Source organism: Equus asinus, chromosome 10 (genome assembly GCF_041296235.1).
Source record: "Equus asinus isolate D_3611 breed Donkey chromosome 10, EquAss-T2T_v2, whole genome shotgun sequence".
NCBI classification, from domain to species: domain Eukaryota; kingdom Metazoa; phylum Chordata; class Mammalia; order Perissodactyla; family Equidae; genus Equus; species Equus asinus.
The window spans coordinates 48,289,206-48,302,747 of NC_091799.1; the positions used below are offsets into that span (position 1 = coordinate 48,289,206).

General features: G+C 51.0%; 2 protein-coding genes across 4 annotated transcripts in view; one reads left to right on the plus strand and one right to left on the minus strand.

Annotated features, from left to right (window-relative positions):
- Nucleotide 1: 1 nt before the first annotated feature.
- Nucleotides 2-4,146, minus strand: CREB3 (cAMP responsive element binding protein 3). Its single transcript, XM_014866059.3, is given in 11 exon segments — nucleotides 2-197; nucleotides 199-448; nucleotides 528-612; nucleotides 710-794; nucleotides 1,417-1,485; nucleotides 1,595-1,701; nucleotides 2,891-3,001; nucleotides 3,100-3,167; nucleotides 3,244-3,391; nucleotides 3,491-3,628; nucleotides 3,940-4,146. Coding segments are annotated over 11 exon segments (1,332 nt in total). The 3' UTR covers nucleotides 2-133.
- Nucleotides 4,057-13,542, plus strand: part of TLN1 (talin 1) — a 32,124-nt gene continuing 22,638 nt past the window's right edge. For 2 of the 3 annotated variants that reach the window (XM_014866047.3, XM_014866049.3), the window contains exons 1-8: nucleotides 4,057-4,305; nucleotides 10,433-10,595; nucleotides 10,837-10,934; nucleotides 11,197-11,326; nucleotides 11,432-11,584; nucleotides 11,844-11,986; nucleotides 12,093-12,220; nucleotides 12,938-12,998. In XM_014866047.3, the coding sequence (XP_014721533.1) occupies nucleotides 10,466-10,595; nucleotides 10,837-10,934; nucleotides 11,197-11,326; nucleotides 11,432-11,584; nucleotides 11,844-11,986; nucleotides 12,093-12,220; nucleotides 12,938-12,998 (843 nt within the window). In that variant the 5' untranslated portion in view covers nucleotides 4,057-4,305; nucleotides 10,433-10,465. The other variant, XM_070519209.1, reaches the window with a different exon arrangement.

Here is a 13,542-nt window from a genome sequence, read left to right on the forward strand (position 1 = left end):
GTAAGTGTGGTGTATTTGAACGCTTAGGCTTCCTGACGGAACAGGAGCTGAGTCTAGCCCTCTCCCATTCTTTTTTATTTGGACACAGACTGGGAGCCCCAGGCTCTCGCTGAGGTTCCCCACATCCTCACATTTAGCCCGAGTACTGGCCCTGCAAGATGATAGGTGCAGGGCTGTGAGTAGGAAGCCATCCCCCCTCTCGTGAGATTTGCGTGCAGAGGAAAGATGGGACCTGGGCAGGGGGACTTTGAGAAGGGGTCAGGGAGTGGCAACTTCAGGGGAGGCTCCATGCCAGGAGCCTGAGGCATCTGGTAAAACAGGCAGCAAGAGTTGCCAGGAGCTTGGAACATGTGGTCTGAGCTGTCCTTTGGTGCCTCTGACCTCAGGGCAGGCAGCTCCAGCTGCTGAGGGTCCTCACTGGGGAGGGCACGAAGCTGGCGGGACAACACTGAGGAGACAAAGACTATTTAGAGGCAGGCCAGGCTTCTCCCCTCACCAGCCCTTAATGGTGTCCTCAAGCCTCTCACCTCTATGCTCAGCTGGCAGGCTCTCCCTTGTGTCAGAAGAGTACATAGCAGGTATGAGGAGGAGACAGAAGGAGAACAGTAGGACCTGGAGCACAGGAAAAAGATGATGAAGAAGGACTCTTGATTGCACCCCTGTCCCTGCCACCTGAGAAGAGGATCACTCCTCCCACTGGCATCCTCACCAGAACACATGTGCTGCTGCTGCTGGTCTTATTTGATATCTGAATCACCATGGCCTGGAGTCTCCTCAAGTGATGCAAAAGGGACCTAGAGGCAGAGAGGGAACAGTGAGCAGCCCCTGGCCTGGCACCCTGCACTGCAATGCAACCTTCTTGTTAAGGCCACCCTCTCCACCTGTGCACTGGATCCTCTCTTCTTGCAAATGACTTCTTTCTCTCTGTGGACAAAATGCCTGAAGTTCCTCATTAAAACAAACACCTCTCTGCCCTGCCCTGACTTAAATTCCTTTGCAAGATACCTTCAATAGTTCCTATACTGCCCGATCAGCTATGCACATAATCCTCACCAGGCATTCTATGTTCTCTTCCTTCTGACTCAACTCATCTGTGTTAGGGTTCAAGTCAGACTGGACTATGCTGTGTTCTATACCTAGAATACTCCCCCCAACCCCCAAATCCTGTCAACTATTAAATGCCATCTGCCTCATGAGGTCTTTCTTACTCTTTCTCCTTTCTCTTCCTTGGTCCTTATCGTTAGTTACTCGTGAATTTATTTGCCATTACTGTGAGCTGCTTGGAATCAGAGACCCAGTAAAGGCCAAGCACTAGACCTTGCATGTGGGAGCTGCCCAGTTAGAAATCAAGTGTGGAGCAGAGGAAAAAGTGAGACAGGGTCAAATGGGAGGGACTGATGTTGGAGAGTTGCTTACAGATTCTGTTCCTCCAGGAGCTGGACTCTGTTCTGTAGCTCCAGATTCTGGGCTGTGTATTTCAAGACCCTAGGAGAATAACAGGGATGTGGGGATGTGACCTGTATCCTCCCTTCAAAAACCTAACACTTCGAATACCTTTGGTCCCCCCATCCCTAAGTCCCTCTCCCTTTTATACCTGTTCTCTAAACCCCCAACATAGACCTTCTTCTTCCTGCGGCTCTCTTGAGCAGACTTTCTGTTTCGAATCTTCCTCCGCACTCGTTTCAGAACTTGTTCCTCCATCTGAGAAAAAGCAGGAAAAGTTATCATCAGAGGAACATTGGACCAGAGTTGGAAGGCAACTGAGTTCAATCTTCCCAGTGCAGGAATCCCTTCTACAGTTTCTCTGACCAATAGGCACTTGGCTTCTGTCTGAATGCCTCCAAGGACCAGGTGTTAATGCCCCCACAGGCCAGACCCTTTTTAACAATTTTAATTAAAAACAAACAAACAAAGCTTCCTTATCCTGAGCCAACATCTGCCTCTATAATTTCTATCCTTTGGATTTACCTAGTTCCTAATCTCCAGGGCCATATAGAACAAACATCTTGAGCTATTTTAAGGCATTTGACATTTCCTCAGAGTTAAAAAAAATCTTTTTTAACTCATCATCTTCTCTCCTCAGTATGGACTGCATCCTCCTAATATCTGTCATCAAAGATCTGGGTTCAAAACTGGACACTCAGATGTGCTCTGGCCAGACTAAAGGAGAGCAAGATAGTAACTGCCCTTCTAGAGGCAAGACCTCTGTTGACTATAGTCTCCAAGCCCCATTCACTTTCTTAGCAGCCTTATCACAATGGACTCATCTTGTACTTTTAAGAAAGTAACTACAACTAGAACATACAACTATGTACTGGGGGGCTTTGGGGAGAAGAAGAAGAAGAAGAAGAAAAGAAGAAAGATGGGCAACAGATGTTAGCTCAGGTGCCAATTTTTTTTAAAAAATTCTCTTAACCTTTCTGTCAGTGAATGTTGATTTCATCACAGTGTCACAATACTGTGCTTGTGAAGCTACCATTCGTTGCCTGAAACTTAAAGCTCAGAATTTTACATTTATTCTTGCTATACTACTTGGTCCAGCCTTGTTAAACTCCCTAGAACTTAATTCTACCGTTCAACAAGAGGTGGATTACCATGAAACCAGTGAAATGTGTCAGGGCTCCTCACTTGCACAGTCCTTTCCAATTCCCTATACTAATATTGCACTGATAATTTTGAATTCTTTTTTCTCAAAGAGAACACCAGAATTCGTACAAGCCCCACAAAACCAGGATCCGCTCTTGCATCCAGCATATTAACTACATGCACTAGCTCCCTGTTAGCAAGGAATTTGCTAAATTTCTCACCTCAGTCCTTTTAAAATTAGCAGAACTGGCCTGCTTGGGGCTCACCCACCTTTCCAGCCTTGCTCCACCAATAGTAGCCATACCTTACTGAGAGGGAGCGTCCCAGGCAGAGTAAGCCCCTCCTTCTCCAAAAGTCGCTTCTCCTCATCTGTCAGTATCAGCCTAGCAATCTCTTGGGGTTCCTGGGAGATGGGCTGCAGAGTTGTAAGTGAGTATCAGAGAGGAATGGGGAATCCTGCCTCCTCCCATGCAATGTAAGAATGAATAATCCTCTGTAAATCAAGTCAAGTACCTGTTCCGCTGGCTCCTCCACGTGCAGTGCAGTCATCTGGGCCCCCTCTTTTCCATAGCTCCTGTTGTCTGCAAAAGGGAAAGTATGAATAGCCAGGCCCATGAGTCCTCTCCTGCCCCAATACTCTCCTTACTTCAAACTCACCTAGATCTATGGAGATATGCTCATGTGGTACAGAGTAGGTGTGATCATGGTGGACCGGACAGGGGTTAGAGGAGCTGAGAACGTTCAATGACTCTGGGGAACTCAGCAGAGAGCTCAGGAAATCCTCGCCCTCCCAATCTCTAAGTACCTGCACAGGGTTCAAATTAACAGGCCTTGACCTATCACCACCCGCTGCCTCAGGGACGCCCCCCGCCCCGCTCCTCCCCCACTCGGAGACCCTACCCACCTCAGAAGGAGGCAGCTCCCAGTCTAGCGAAGCCTCCAGGGCCTCGTCGAGCGCTGCCCCCAAATCACCGCTTTCCTCCAGCAGGAAGTCCAGCAGGTCCTGGTTACCAGGGTCCGACGGCACCTCCATATTGCACATCTACGGAAAGAGTGGGCAGAAACACAGGGGTTCGCCCCTCCACCTGGCCCCAAACGCGAACCCCATGCAAGACATCCACCTATCGTCAGTCCTTCTCCAGCGGGGATTGTCCCCCGAGCTGCTAGCCGACGCTCTCAAAGCAGACCCGCCTCCTGGACTCAAGGCTCCACAGCTTCCAACACAACGGAAGTGACACCCCTGCTCCCAAGGCATTCCGGGACATGGAGTTCCCCCAACGCGGAAGTGACCGCGGGGCCGCGCCACGTCTCGGGAGCTATGCAAATCGAGGGGACGCCCCGCTGCCTGCTCACAGCCTGAAGGCGGGCATTCTGGGACCCGGCTCCGCCTTCACCCCAAGCTAGAGAAAGGAAGGGTTCGAGAGTAAAAGGGAACTGGGGCGTCTTCTCCGGGTTGCGCCGCACCCTTGCTTCCTGCCGGGGAGGGACTGCGGCTCTTCGGAGGGTTCCCGAGCATCGAGAGCTGGGGCCAGAGCAGCTTCCTGCAGTCCCCGCAACCATAGAGCGCGGGGCCAGGGCGCCGCCCGCGGGTGGGGGACGTTCCGGGGACGGAAGTGGCCGAGAGAGTCTCGAAGGGAGGGCGAGGCCGGAGCCCGAGAGGCACCGGGAGGACGAGCGAGTAGCGGGCCGGCGGGCGGGGCACAGAGCCGGGCAGCGCAGGTAGGCCGGACTGGACCGAGCCGGAGCCTCAGGGTGGGGCCGCGAGGTCGGGCCGGGAGGCGGGCGGGCGGGGCCGACTCCCTTGCGTCCCCCGGTGCGGGTCCTGCTGGAGAGGTCAGCGGCCGCTGTGTCTCGGCTTGGGCTCGGAGTTAAGTATGCCGTTTTGCGGTAGCCAGGCCCCTCCTGGGAGCAGTCCTCGTTCTGGGATGGATTTTGGGGAAGGTGAGGAGTGGGATGGCAGTGAGGCGGAGGGCGGGGATCGGCTTTGAGGTTAGCTGATAGCGGGTGTGTGGGTAGGAAGGCTTTGGGTGGGTTTGGGATCAAGTGGAGCTGGGTTTAGGAATCAAGGTTAGCCTTAGGAGGTATAAAGCCGGGGTTAAAATTTAGTGTCATTGGTGTGAGTCAGGTCCCTTTTATGTAGCTGAAGTTTAGGTTAAGGTCATCATTTTGTTTTTTAGGATGACCAAGATAAGTCAAAGTTACAGTTCAGTGTCAGGTTAGGGGTCAACAACAGGAATTAGGTTAGAAATTCAGTTTTAGGGATACGAGAACGTTGGCATAGTCAGCATTACGGAAAAACCGTGAAGGGGTGGGTCAGGAATCCAGTGACAAATAAGCCTTAGACTTAGGGGTCAACATTTAGGGTTAAGATCAGAAGCTTTGGTACTAAAGGTAAAAATGAGATCAATATTAGGAATCAGGCATTGGATACAGGCATCAACTAGGAAAGGGATGAATGTCAAAGCCAGTACAGGAAACAGGAAACAGTTTAGGGCTGGGGTTAGTGTTAGGAATTAGGGGCAGTTTTAGGGGTTGTGGTTGAGGTCAGGGTAGTTGATCTCCGGCAGGTAAAATTTAAGATTAGGCCCTTGTTTTGAGGGGAAGTCTCATTCCTATGTAGTCGCAGAGGCTTTTTTGGCCCAGAGAAATGACAAACTAATTTCAGGCTAGGGTTCTGGGCTTCAGCTAGAATTGCAGGCATCTGGGATTCCAGTGTCTTTATTCTACTCTCTAAACCTAAGGTTCTTGTGTGGCCATCACAGTTGAGGGGCAGCAGTTCCTGGACTATGTTGTTTATAAAATAGGAGGTGGCAAAGGGACAGGGACCTAGGAGATGTACAAGGCCTAGTCAGACGTGCGGGACTGCCTAGCGGAAAGGGGACTGATGTCTAAGGGGGAAGCTGACCAAGGAAACACTGTTGCCAGGAGGGAGGGAGCGGACTGAATCCTCCGAGAGTTAAGCCCCACCGCCTCCCATTCCCCTCAGTCTGCAGATGTTAAGCCCTCCTCCCCAGCCCTCCTCCCTGGCCCTGTATTTCACACCCTTCCCACATACCCCCTTACAAAATACTTCCCTTGTCTTTAACTCCCATGTTGTTCATCTTACCATCTGTTCCCAGCCTCAGTTTTGCTTTCCTTCCCACCCCTTAATCCACACATCCTACCTTAATTTCCCCTCGCCCTAGTCTGAGCTTTCCCATCATCTTAAAGCACTTTCCCACCATTTTCACCCACTCATCTACCTGCATACCTCCTGGTCATCTGCCGAATTCCCCACCCCCAACCCAACCCAACTACTAAGTACTCCGGATGCTTGCTATACCCTGATTCTAAGCCTCCTTAATTTCTTAGTCCAGTTGTATATCCCCTTCCCCCACTCCCCAAACAGAAAAGAGGAAACAAAACCCAAAGAGGAAACTGGTTCTTGCTGATCCCACGCCCAGCCAGGCCACTGACCACACCCCCATTTCACTCCCAGCCTGACCCTGCCACTGACCACAGCACTATCCCGTACCCAGCCTGACCTAGCCACTGGCTGCACCGCATGCACCCTCCCCCCAACTCCAGCTTTACTTAGACACTGCTGTTGTCCCTTCACTCTTCCCCCATCCCAGCCTAATTTAGCCACTGACCACAGCCCCATCTCTTCTCCACCTCCTGAAAGCTGACCTGACCTCTGACCTCACTACTTCATTCCCTGACTTAACCGCTGTCCACATAATTATTCTTCCCCTTCCCCCAGCCTGATCCAGTGACTGATCATATATGTAATTTTCCTACTACCATCTTCCCCAGCCTTTCTCTACACCTTGTCTTCCCCATTTCCGGCCCAATGCAGTCACTAACCTCATCCCTTCTGCCCCCGTACCTGGTACTAACCACATCCCCATGCCCTTTTTTCCACAGCCTAACCACATCTCCTAAGCATAGGCTTATCTGCACATTCCTAGTGCGCCCTGATCCTTTCTTTCTCCCCTTCCCAATTCCTTACCTAAACTCAAGCTGCTCAGACACTGAGTGGCTACTGATGACAGGCAGCTATGGGACCCCAGCCTGACTTTGGGCCCTGGACCCTGAGGGTTGATGGGACAGACTGTCATCAGGTTCTGTCAGTTCTACCTCTTAAAATTTGTAATGAGTGGCATCCTCCCCGCCATTCTAACTCTGGCTTCATTACCTCTCACCTGTGCTAATACACTATTCTAACCAATCTCTAAGGTAACTGCCAGTGTTATTTTCCTAAAATCCGGTTCTAGTTATACCGCTTCTCTGCTCAAAGCCTCCCTTGGCCTCCTGTTGCCCCCTAGTAGATACCATTCCTCATACTCTCCCTAGTCCTCACCTGCCTTTCCATCCTCGCCCTGACTTCCCCATCACTGCCTCCTTGCAGGTACCCTGTGCTTCAGCCAGCCTGCCTATTCACTTCCCTGAATGCTCCTCCACGATTGATTTCCTGCTTCTCCACCTTTGCTTATGCTAGTCTCTCTGCCTGGAATGCTGCCCCTGACTCACCTCCGGCTGGCGTAGTGGAGAGAGCTTGTGCTTTGGAGTCAGAGAGACCTGGGTTCGGATCCTGGCTTCACAACTTTTTAGCTGTGTGACTTTGGACAAGCACCTTAACAAGTGTTTAACTTCTTTGAGCCTCAGTTTCCTAATCTGTAAAAATGGAAATAATGACACCTACCTTGCAGGGTTGTTGTAAGGATTAAATGAAATTATGTATACAAAGTAATTGACATATAGTCAATAAAAGATAGTATTTTTTATTATCTTTATTGTTTAAAATCCTAACTTCAAGTGACACTTTTCATGGAGACTTTTTGGTCCCCCTTTCCTAACGTAAAAGGATCTCTCCCCTGAGCACACACGTCTTGGCTCTTACTATATCCTGCCCTCTATTATAACTCTATTTAGTTTATCCTCTCAGCTGATTGGGAGCCCCTTGAGGGCAAAGGCTAGGCCTTACTCTTCTCGGTTCCCGGCCAAGGGCCTTCCCCACAAAGACCCTCAGAAATTCTTGCTGGATGAGTGGAGGGAGAATGTCTACATAATAGGAGGAGAGATGTTGGGGTGAGTTGAGTGCTGATAGAGGTGTATTTGTGGGGAAGCTGTGGGCGTCTACTGGAGTCCTCACGGGAAGATAACGTGGTTATGATGGGATCTATGTAGGGGCTGCATGTTTGAGATAACCTATATAGAGACAGAGTACGTAGCTTAGTAGGAAAGAGCTCTGTGCATGGGCTGGGGTGTATTTGGGGAGAATGAATATGCATAGAATGGGTGGAGGTGAGGAGGGGCTGTGTTGGGGGAGGTCAGGTCCAGCCTTTCAACTGCCCAGTCCAGCCCTAAATGAGCCTCCAGCAGCCCGAGGCCGGATATGTCAGTCTCACCCACAACCCACCCCCCCCACCGCGGGTGCAGACTCAGAGGCCAAATTTGGTAACAGACTGAGTGTTGCTCCCCCAGCCCTCTTACATTATGACTCTGTCTTGAGCTTTCTCTCTCCCTTTGTCCCTCTCTGTAACTCCTATCTTTCTGCAGCTCCTTTGTGGGTATCTGCTCTGACTGTATTCTCCTTGTACCCCAAATTCCTTACCCCCAGTACACTTACATTCCATTCCTTGCTGGGATTTGACCTCCTGTCCTCCATGCCCCCCTCCCACCCCCGATTGCCCAACTCCTCTGGAATGCATCCCAGGAATGTCTTGAGGGAGGAGGAGTTCCCTGGGAGGGGGTATGGGGGACGTTGTTGCTGTTCCATAAAACGTGATGGAAATGGGAGCAAAGTTCTCCGGCCAGAGCAGGAACCGGATAGCTTACCCCATGCTCCCGGGGCCCTTGTTTTATACCTTCATCACCCCCAGTTCACTCCACAACTCCCTCTTGTAGCTGTGTAGATGTCCACTAAGAACCAGCCTGGGAGTAAGGGTAGGCATGACTCAACTCCCTTATCAGGGTCTCACCAGAGGTTTCCGTGCTTGAGGAAGAAGGGGGCGTCCATATATCCGGAGGAAATGGGGGGAGACATGCAATTTCAGCTTAGCGTGGAGGGTCCTTTCAGTCCCACCCTCAGCTCCTCTGACTCCTCTACCTTTTCTGACCCTCCAGCCCTCCAGCGACTTCACAGCCAGGTCTGTCCAGCTACTGGGAGAGGTGCCCGAGGAACGGGGAGGTGGGCAGAGAACTGGAACTGGGGGGACTGGGAGGTCCTCTCTTGTTTGGGAGTAAAGAAAGCAAGCGAGCTGTGGTTTCTTCTCTTTTGAGATTCTGGACTGTTTATAAGGTCAGAAATGACCCATCAGACCCCTGATCCAGACCTTTCCCACATCTGCCTCCTGTCTCCGGTTTCCACCTAGATTTTCAGTCCTCCTCACCCTATCCTTCTAGTCACTTCACCCTCCAAAAACATACCCCTTAACACCTTCCCTAGTCCTCAGCTGCCTTCTGTATCCCAACACCCCCACCTCTGCTTCCAGTCTTCCCCCCCAGTCCTGCCTTTCCCCGCTTGGGGCCAGCACCAGCAGTATGCCAAGAGGGGAACGGCAGCCTGAATTTGCTCATTCTCAGTTAAGAGGCACCAATCCCTGTACTGAGCTGGATCACATCATCAGCTGCTGGGCAGACTTGTCCTCTTGTGCACTGTGCGCCACCTGCCGCCACCTCCGGCTTCTCCAGCCCTCTAAGAGGTGGTGCCTGGAGGGCAGGGGCGGGCAGGGTGAGACTGGTATCCCAAGCTGCACTTGAAATACCATCAGGGGAGGCAGCTGAGATGGAGGGCAGAGTTTGAGAAGGACTTACTGAAGAGGAGAAGGCATAGGAGGAGTTGTAGTGAGGATTGGGTATTAACTTGGTGACTTGGAAGGAGCAAGGACTGAGGTAGAAGAACTGAGTTCTTTCTCTGACCTGCCTTAAACCCTCCCCCTCCCTACCCTGGGTCTAATTCTCATTTTGCAAAATTAAAGAGTTGACTAGATAATTTCTTTGGATTAGAGAGTCATAATTCTAGCTTGACTGCCAGGGAAGCCACATATGGGGCCAAGCTCCTTAGGGAGGCCCCCAACATCTCAGGCTAGAGCAAAGCTGGGACAAGAGTGGGCCTGGATGGCTTGAACAGCCAGTGCTTGGTCTCCCTGCCAGACTAGCTAGAGTTAGTGTTTGTAGGCTTCAAGAGCCCTTGGGAATTACCTAATACAATGTCTTCATTTTGCAGAGAAGGAGGCTAAAGCTGTGAGAGGGAAGGTCACATGATGGGACAGAATTCTGAAAATCCCAGACAGGGAAAAGCCAGCAGGACAAAGTGGGAGACAAAGAGAGAAAAAGACTGAGCTAGGAAAAGATGAAAACAAGGCAGAGGCAGGGCTGGGAAAGGAGCAGGGACAAGGGGCAAGAGAGACAACTTGGAAGAAAGCGGGGAGGCCTAGATTCCAACGGTAGGGACGGGGCAGTGTCCTCAGGTTAACACGGCATTTCAGACCTGCTGCTGCACCTTGCAGACCGGCCTCTCCTTCAGATGTCTTAGATGGTTACGACTGGTCCTTTTTTTTTTTAAGTTAATTTTTATTGAGTTAATGATAGGTTACAATCTTGTGAAATTTCAGTTGTACATTATTGTTTGTCAGTCGTGTTGTAGGTGCACCCCTTCACCCTCTGTGCCCACCCCTCACAGGACTGGTCCTTTTGATGTAAATAATCTTTCACTCTTTAAAATTATTAAATAAAAGAAACACAGCCTCATTACTATCTGCTTTGGTCAGCTTTTCAAAAACACCCCTCCCTGGGACTCCGTGCGGGGGACCTCCTCGCCTCCAGTGAGGGTGTGTTCTAATGCCCTGATGCCACGGGCCAGGTATAGCCAGGCTGGAGAGGAGGAGCTGCCACCATGGTTGCACTTTCGCTGAAGATCAGCATTGGGAATGTGGTGAAGACGATGCAGTTTGAGCCGTCTACCATGGTGTACGACGCCTGTCGCATCATTCGTGAGCGTATCCCAGAGGCTCTGACTGGCCCTCGTGAGTCTGACTCCCCAGATGGCTGGGGCAGGAGTCCTTGGTCCCTTCTCATTCCCAGGCTCTTGGCCTTGAGGGATGACCTCTTGTCCCCCAGAGCTACTCATCCCTCAGGTCTATGCTCCTTGGTTCCCTCTCTCCCCTTTAGGCCCAGGGTCACTGGGGCAATAGTACGGGCAATAGTGCAGCCATTCAGCCATGTTGAGGTCCTCATAAGTCTGAGATGATCCATCCTCTCTTTTAGCCAGCGACTTTGGGCTGTTTCTGTCAGATGATGACCCCAAAAAGGGTATATGGCTGGAAGCTGGAAAAGCTTTGGATTATTACATGCTTCGAAATGGGGTGAGTCTCACTTCATCAAGGACCACCAACATCCTCTTCCATCAACTTCCCCCATTCCACTTCCTACTCTGAGCACCTGCGTCTCTCGTCTCTGACCCCTGCCCGTGCTTTGTGTCTATTACGGGCAGTCATAATACCCTGCTTTTGAGTGAGCCACCATAGTCTTCCTTTAATAATCTACTTTCCTCCCCTCTGGCCGTGTAAAAAGGAGGTAAACCATCAGCTTAAGGTGGGCCTCTACCTCCTTTTCCTGCCCCAACAGGACACCATGGAGTACCGGAAGAAACAGAGACCCCTGAAGATCCGTATGCTAGATGGAACTGTAAAGACTATCATGGTGGATGACTCTAAGACTGTCACCGACATGCTCATGACCATCTGTGCCCGCATTGGTAAAGGGTCTCTGTGGGGCTAAGGGCTCGGGCGGGAGGCTCCAACTCTGCCAAAAGACATGGATTCAGGGCTGGGGGTGCTACCAACCTGTCCTCCTCCCCGAGGCATCACCAACCATGATGAATATTCACTGGTTCGAGAGCTGATGGAAGAGAAAAAGGAGGAGGTGACAGGGACCTTACGAAAGGACAAGACACTGCTGCGAGATGAAAAGAAGATGGAGAAACTAAAGCAGAAGTTGCACACAGATGATGAGTGTAAGCAGAAATGGAAAAAAGAGGGCATTGGGACTGGTCAGGGTGGCAGGGGCAGTCGTGTACTCGTCATTTATTGAACACTTGCCGTTGGGAGGTACTGTTTTAGACACTGGAATGCATCAGCAATAAAGTCCTACACTCACAGAACTTAACATTTCAGCGAGAGGAAGTAGGAAATGAAGAAATAAACAAAAAGCCAGAGACCAGACAGCACAGGGACCTTGGGGGCTTGGCACTGAGGGGACTCTCTGTGTCCCAGTGAACTGGCTGGACCATGGCCGGACATTGAGGGAACAGGGAGTGGAGGAGCACGAGACGCTTCTACTGCGGAGGAAATTCTTCTACTCAGACCAGAATGTGGACTCCCGGGACCCCGTCCAGCTGAACCTTCTTTACGTGCAGGTGTGGAGACGACTTGTCTGGGGCGAGAGAGGTAGGGGAGGGCAGAAGCACAGTAAGGGCATCCCTGCGCCTACACAACATCCACCTCTTTTCCTCTGCCCTCCAGGCACGAGATGACATTCTGAATGGCTCCCACCCTGTTTCCTTCGACAAGGCCTGTGAGTTTGCTGGCTTCCAATGCCAGATCCAGTTTGGACCCCACAATGAGCAGAAGCACAAGGCCGGCTTCCTTGAGTGAGTGACTCAGTCCTATATCTGACATGTCAGGGCCCGGGACTCCCTGCCATTGAGATCCCAATGGGCCTGTCTCCATCCAGTCCTTCTTCCCCTGTTTCCTCTCTCGAGGTACCAGGTTTTGGCCCACATGCGTAGCTATTTAGCTTCCATCGGCCCTTTATCTCTTCCCTGGCCCCATGTGGAATATGACTGTAGTCTAAAATCTCTATCCTGCCTCCTACTTCTAAGGCAAGCATGTAGCTTTTTTGAGATTCTCTGAAGAATTTTAGTAGCCACAGGGACACAGGGCACATTTTCCTTCATAAGGAACATGAGATTTAAAAAGTCCCACAAGTCTCCTGCCCTGATGTTTCTCAGAGTGCACAGTTTGATGTGGCCTTCGCAGCTTCCTGCATACGTGGTCATCCTTCTAGTGAGCTCCTTCTGCTCTTGGTTCCCTGAAATGGTGCTCTAGATCCTCTTTCCCTCAGGGACTGAGCCTCCAAGTCAAGTTCCCTCAGTCCCTTTCCCTGGAGGGAGAGACAGGCTGCATTCAAGAGCTAATGCTGAGTAACCGTAGTTTCAGGGACAGTCCAGACTCTATTCCCTCAGTCTTCCAGCCCCCCAAAGATAACACTGTCCTAGACATTTCCTCACACCCCTAGGCCCATAGTCCATGGCCCACAGATCCCTGATGCTGTCCACTACATGCTGACCCTCCCTTTTCTGGTATAGCCTGAAGGACTTCCTGCCCAAGGAGTATGTGAAGCAGAAGGGAGAGCGTAAAATCTTCCAGGTGAATGGGGATAGGGGAGACTGTTTGGAATGACCCGGGAGCCTTGCTGCTTAATCCTACTGACTAAATGGACCCCGCCCTCTCCCCTTCTCCTGCTCGCCCACTTCCACCCACCAAGCTGTCCTCCTACCTCTCCTGGCCAAGAAAGCAGAAGACCTGGGCTTTTAGTCTCGGCTCCATTACTGCATTTGGTGTGGAATTCAAATCCATATCCTTGTTTTCATTTCTTTACCTCTAACGTGGGATAACAATGCCTGCCTTGCATAGGATTGATTGGAGCATCAGTGAGATAGTATACGTGAAGTTAGTCATGCATCGCTTAACAACGGGGATATGTTCTGAGAAATGTGTCCTTAGGCGATGTCGTCATTGTGCGAACATCATAGAGTGCACTCACACAAACCTAGGTGGTGTAGCCTACTGCACACCTAGGCCATATGGTAGTAATCTTATGGGGCCACCGTCCTACATGCAGTCCATTGTTGACCAGAACATTATACAGCACATGACTGACTGTACTGTGAAAAGCATATCTTTGTACAAA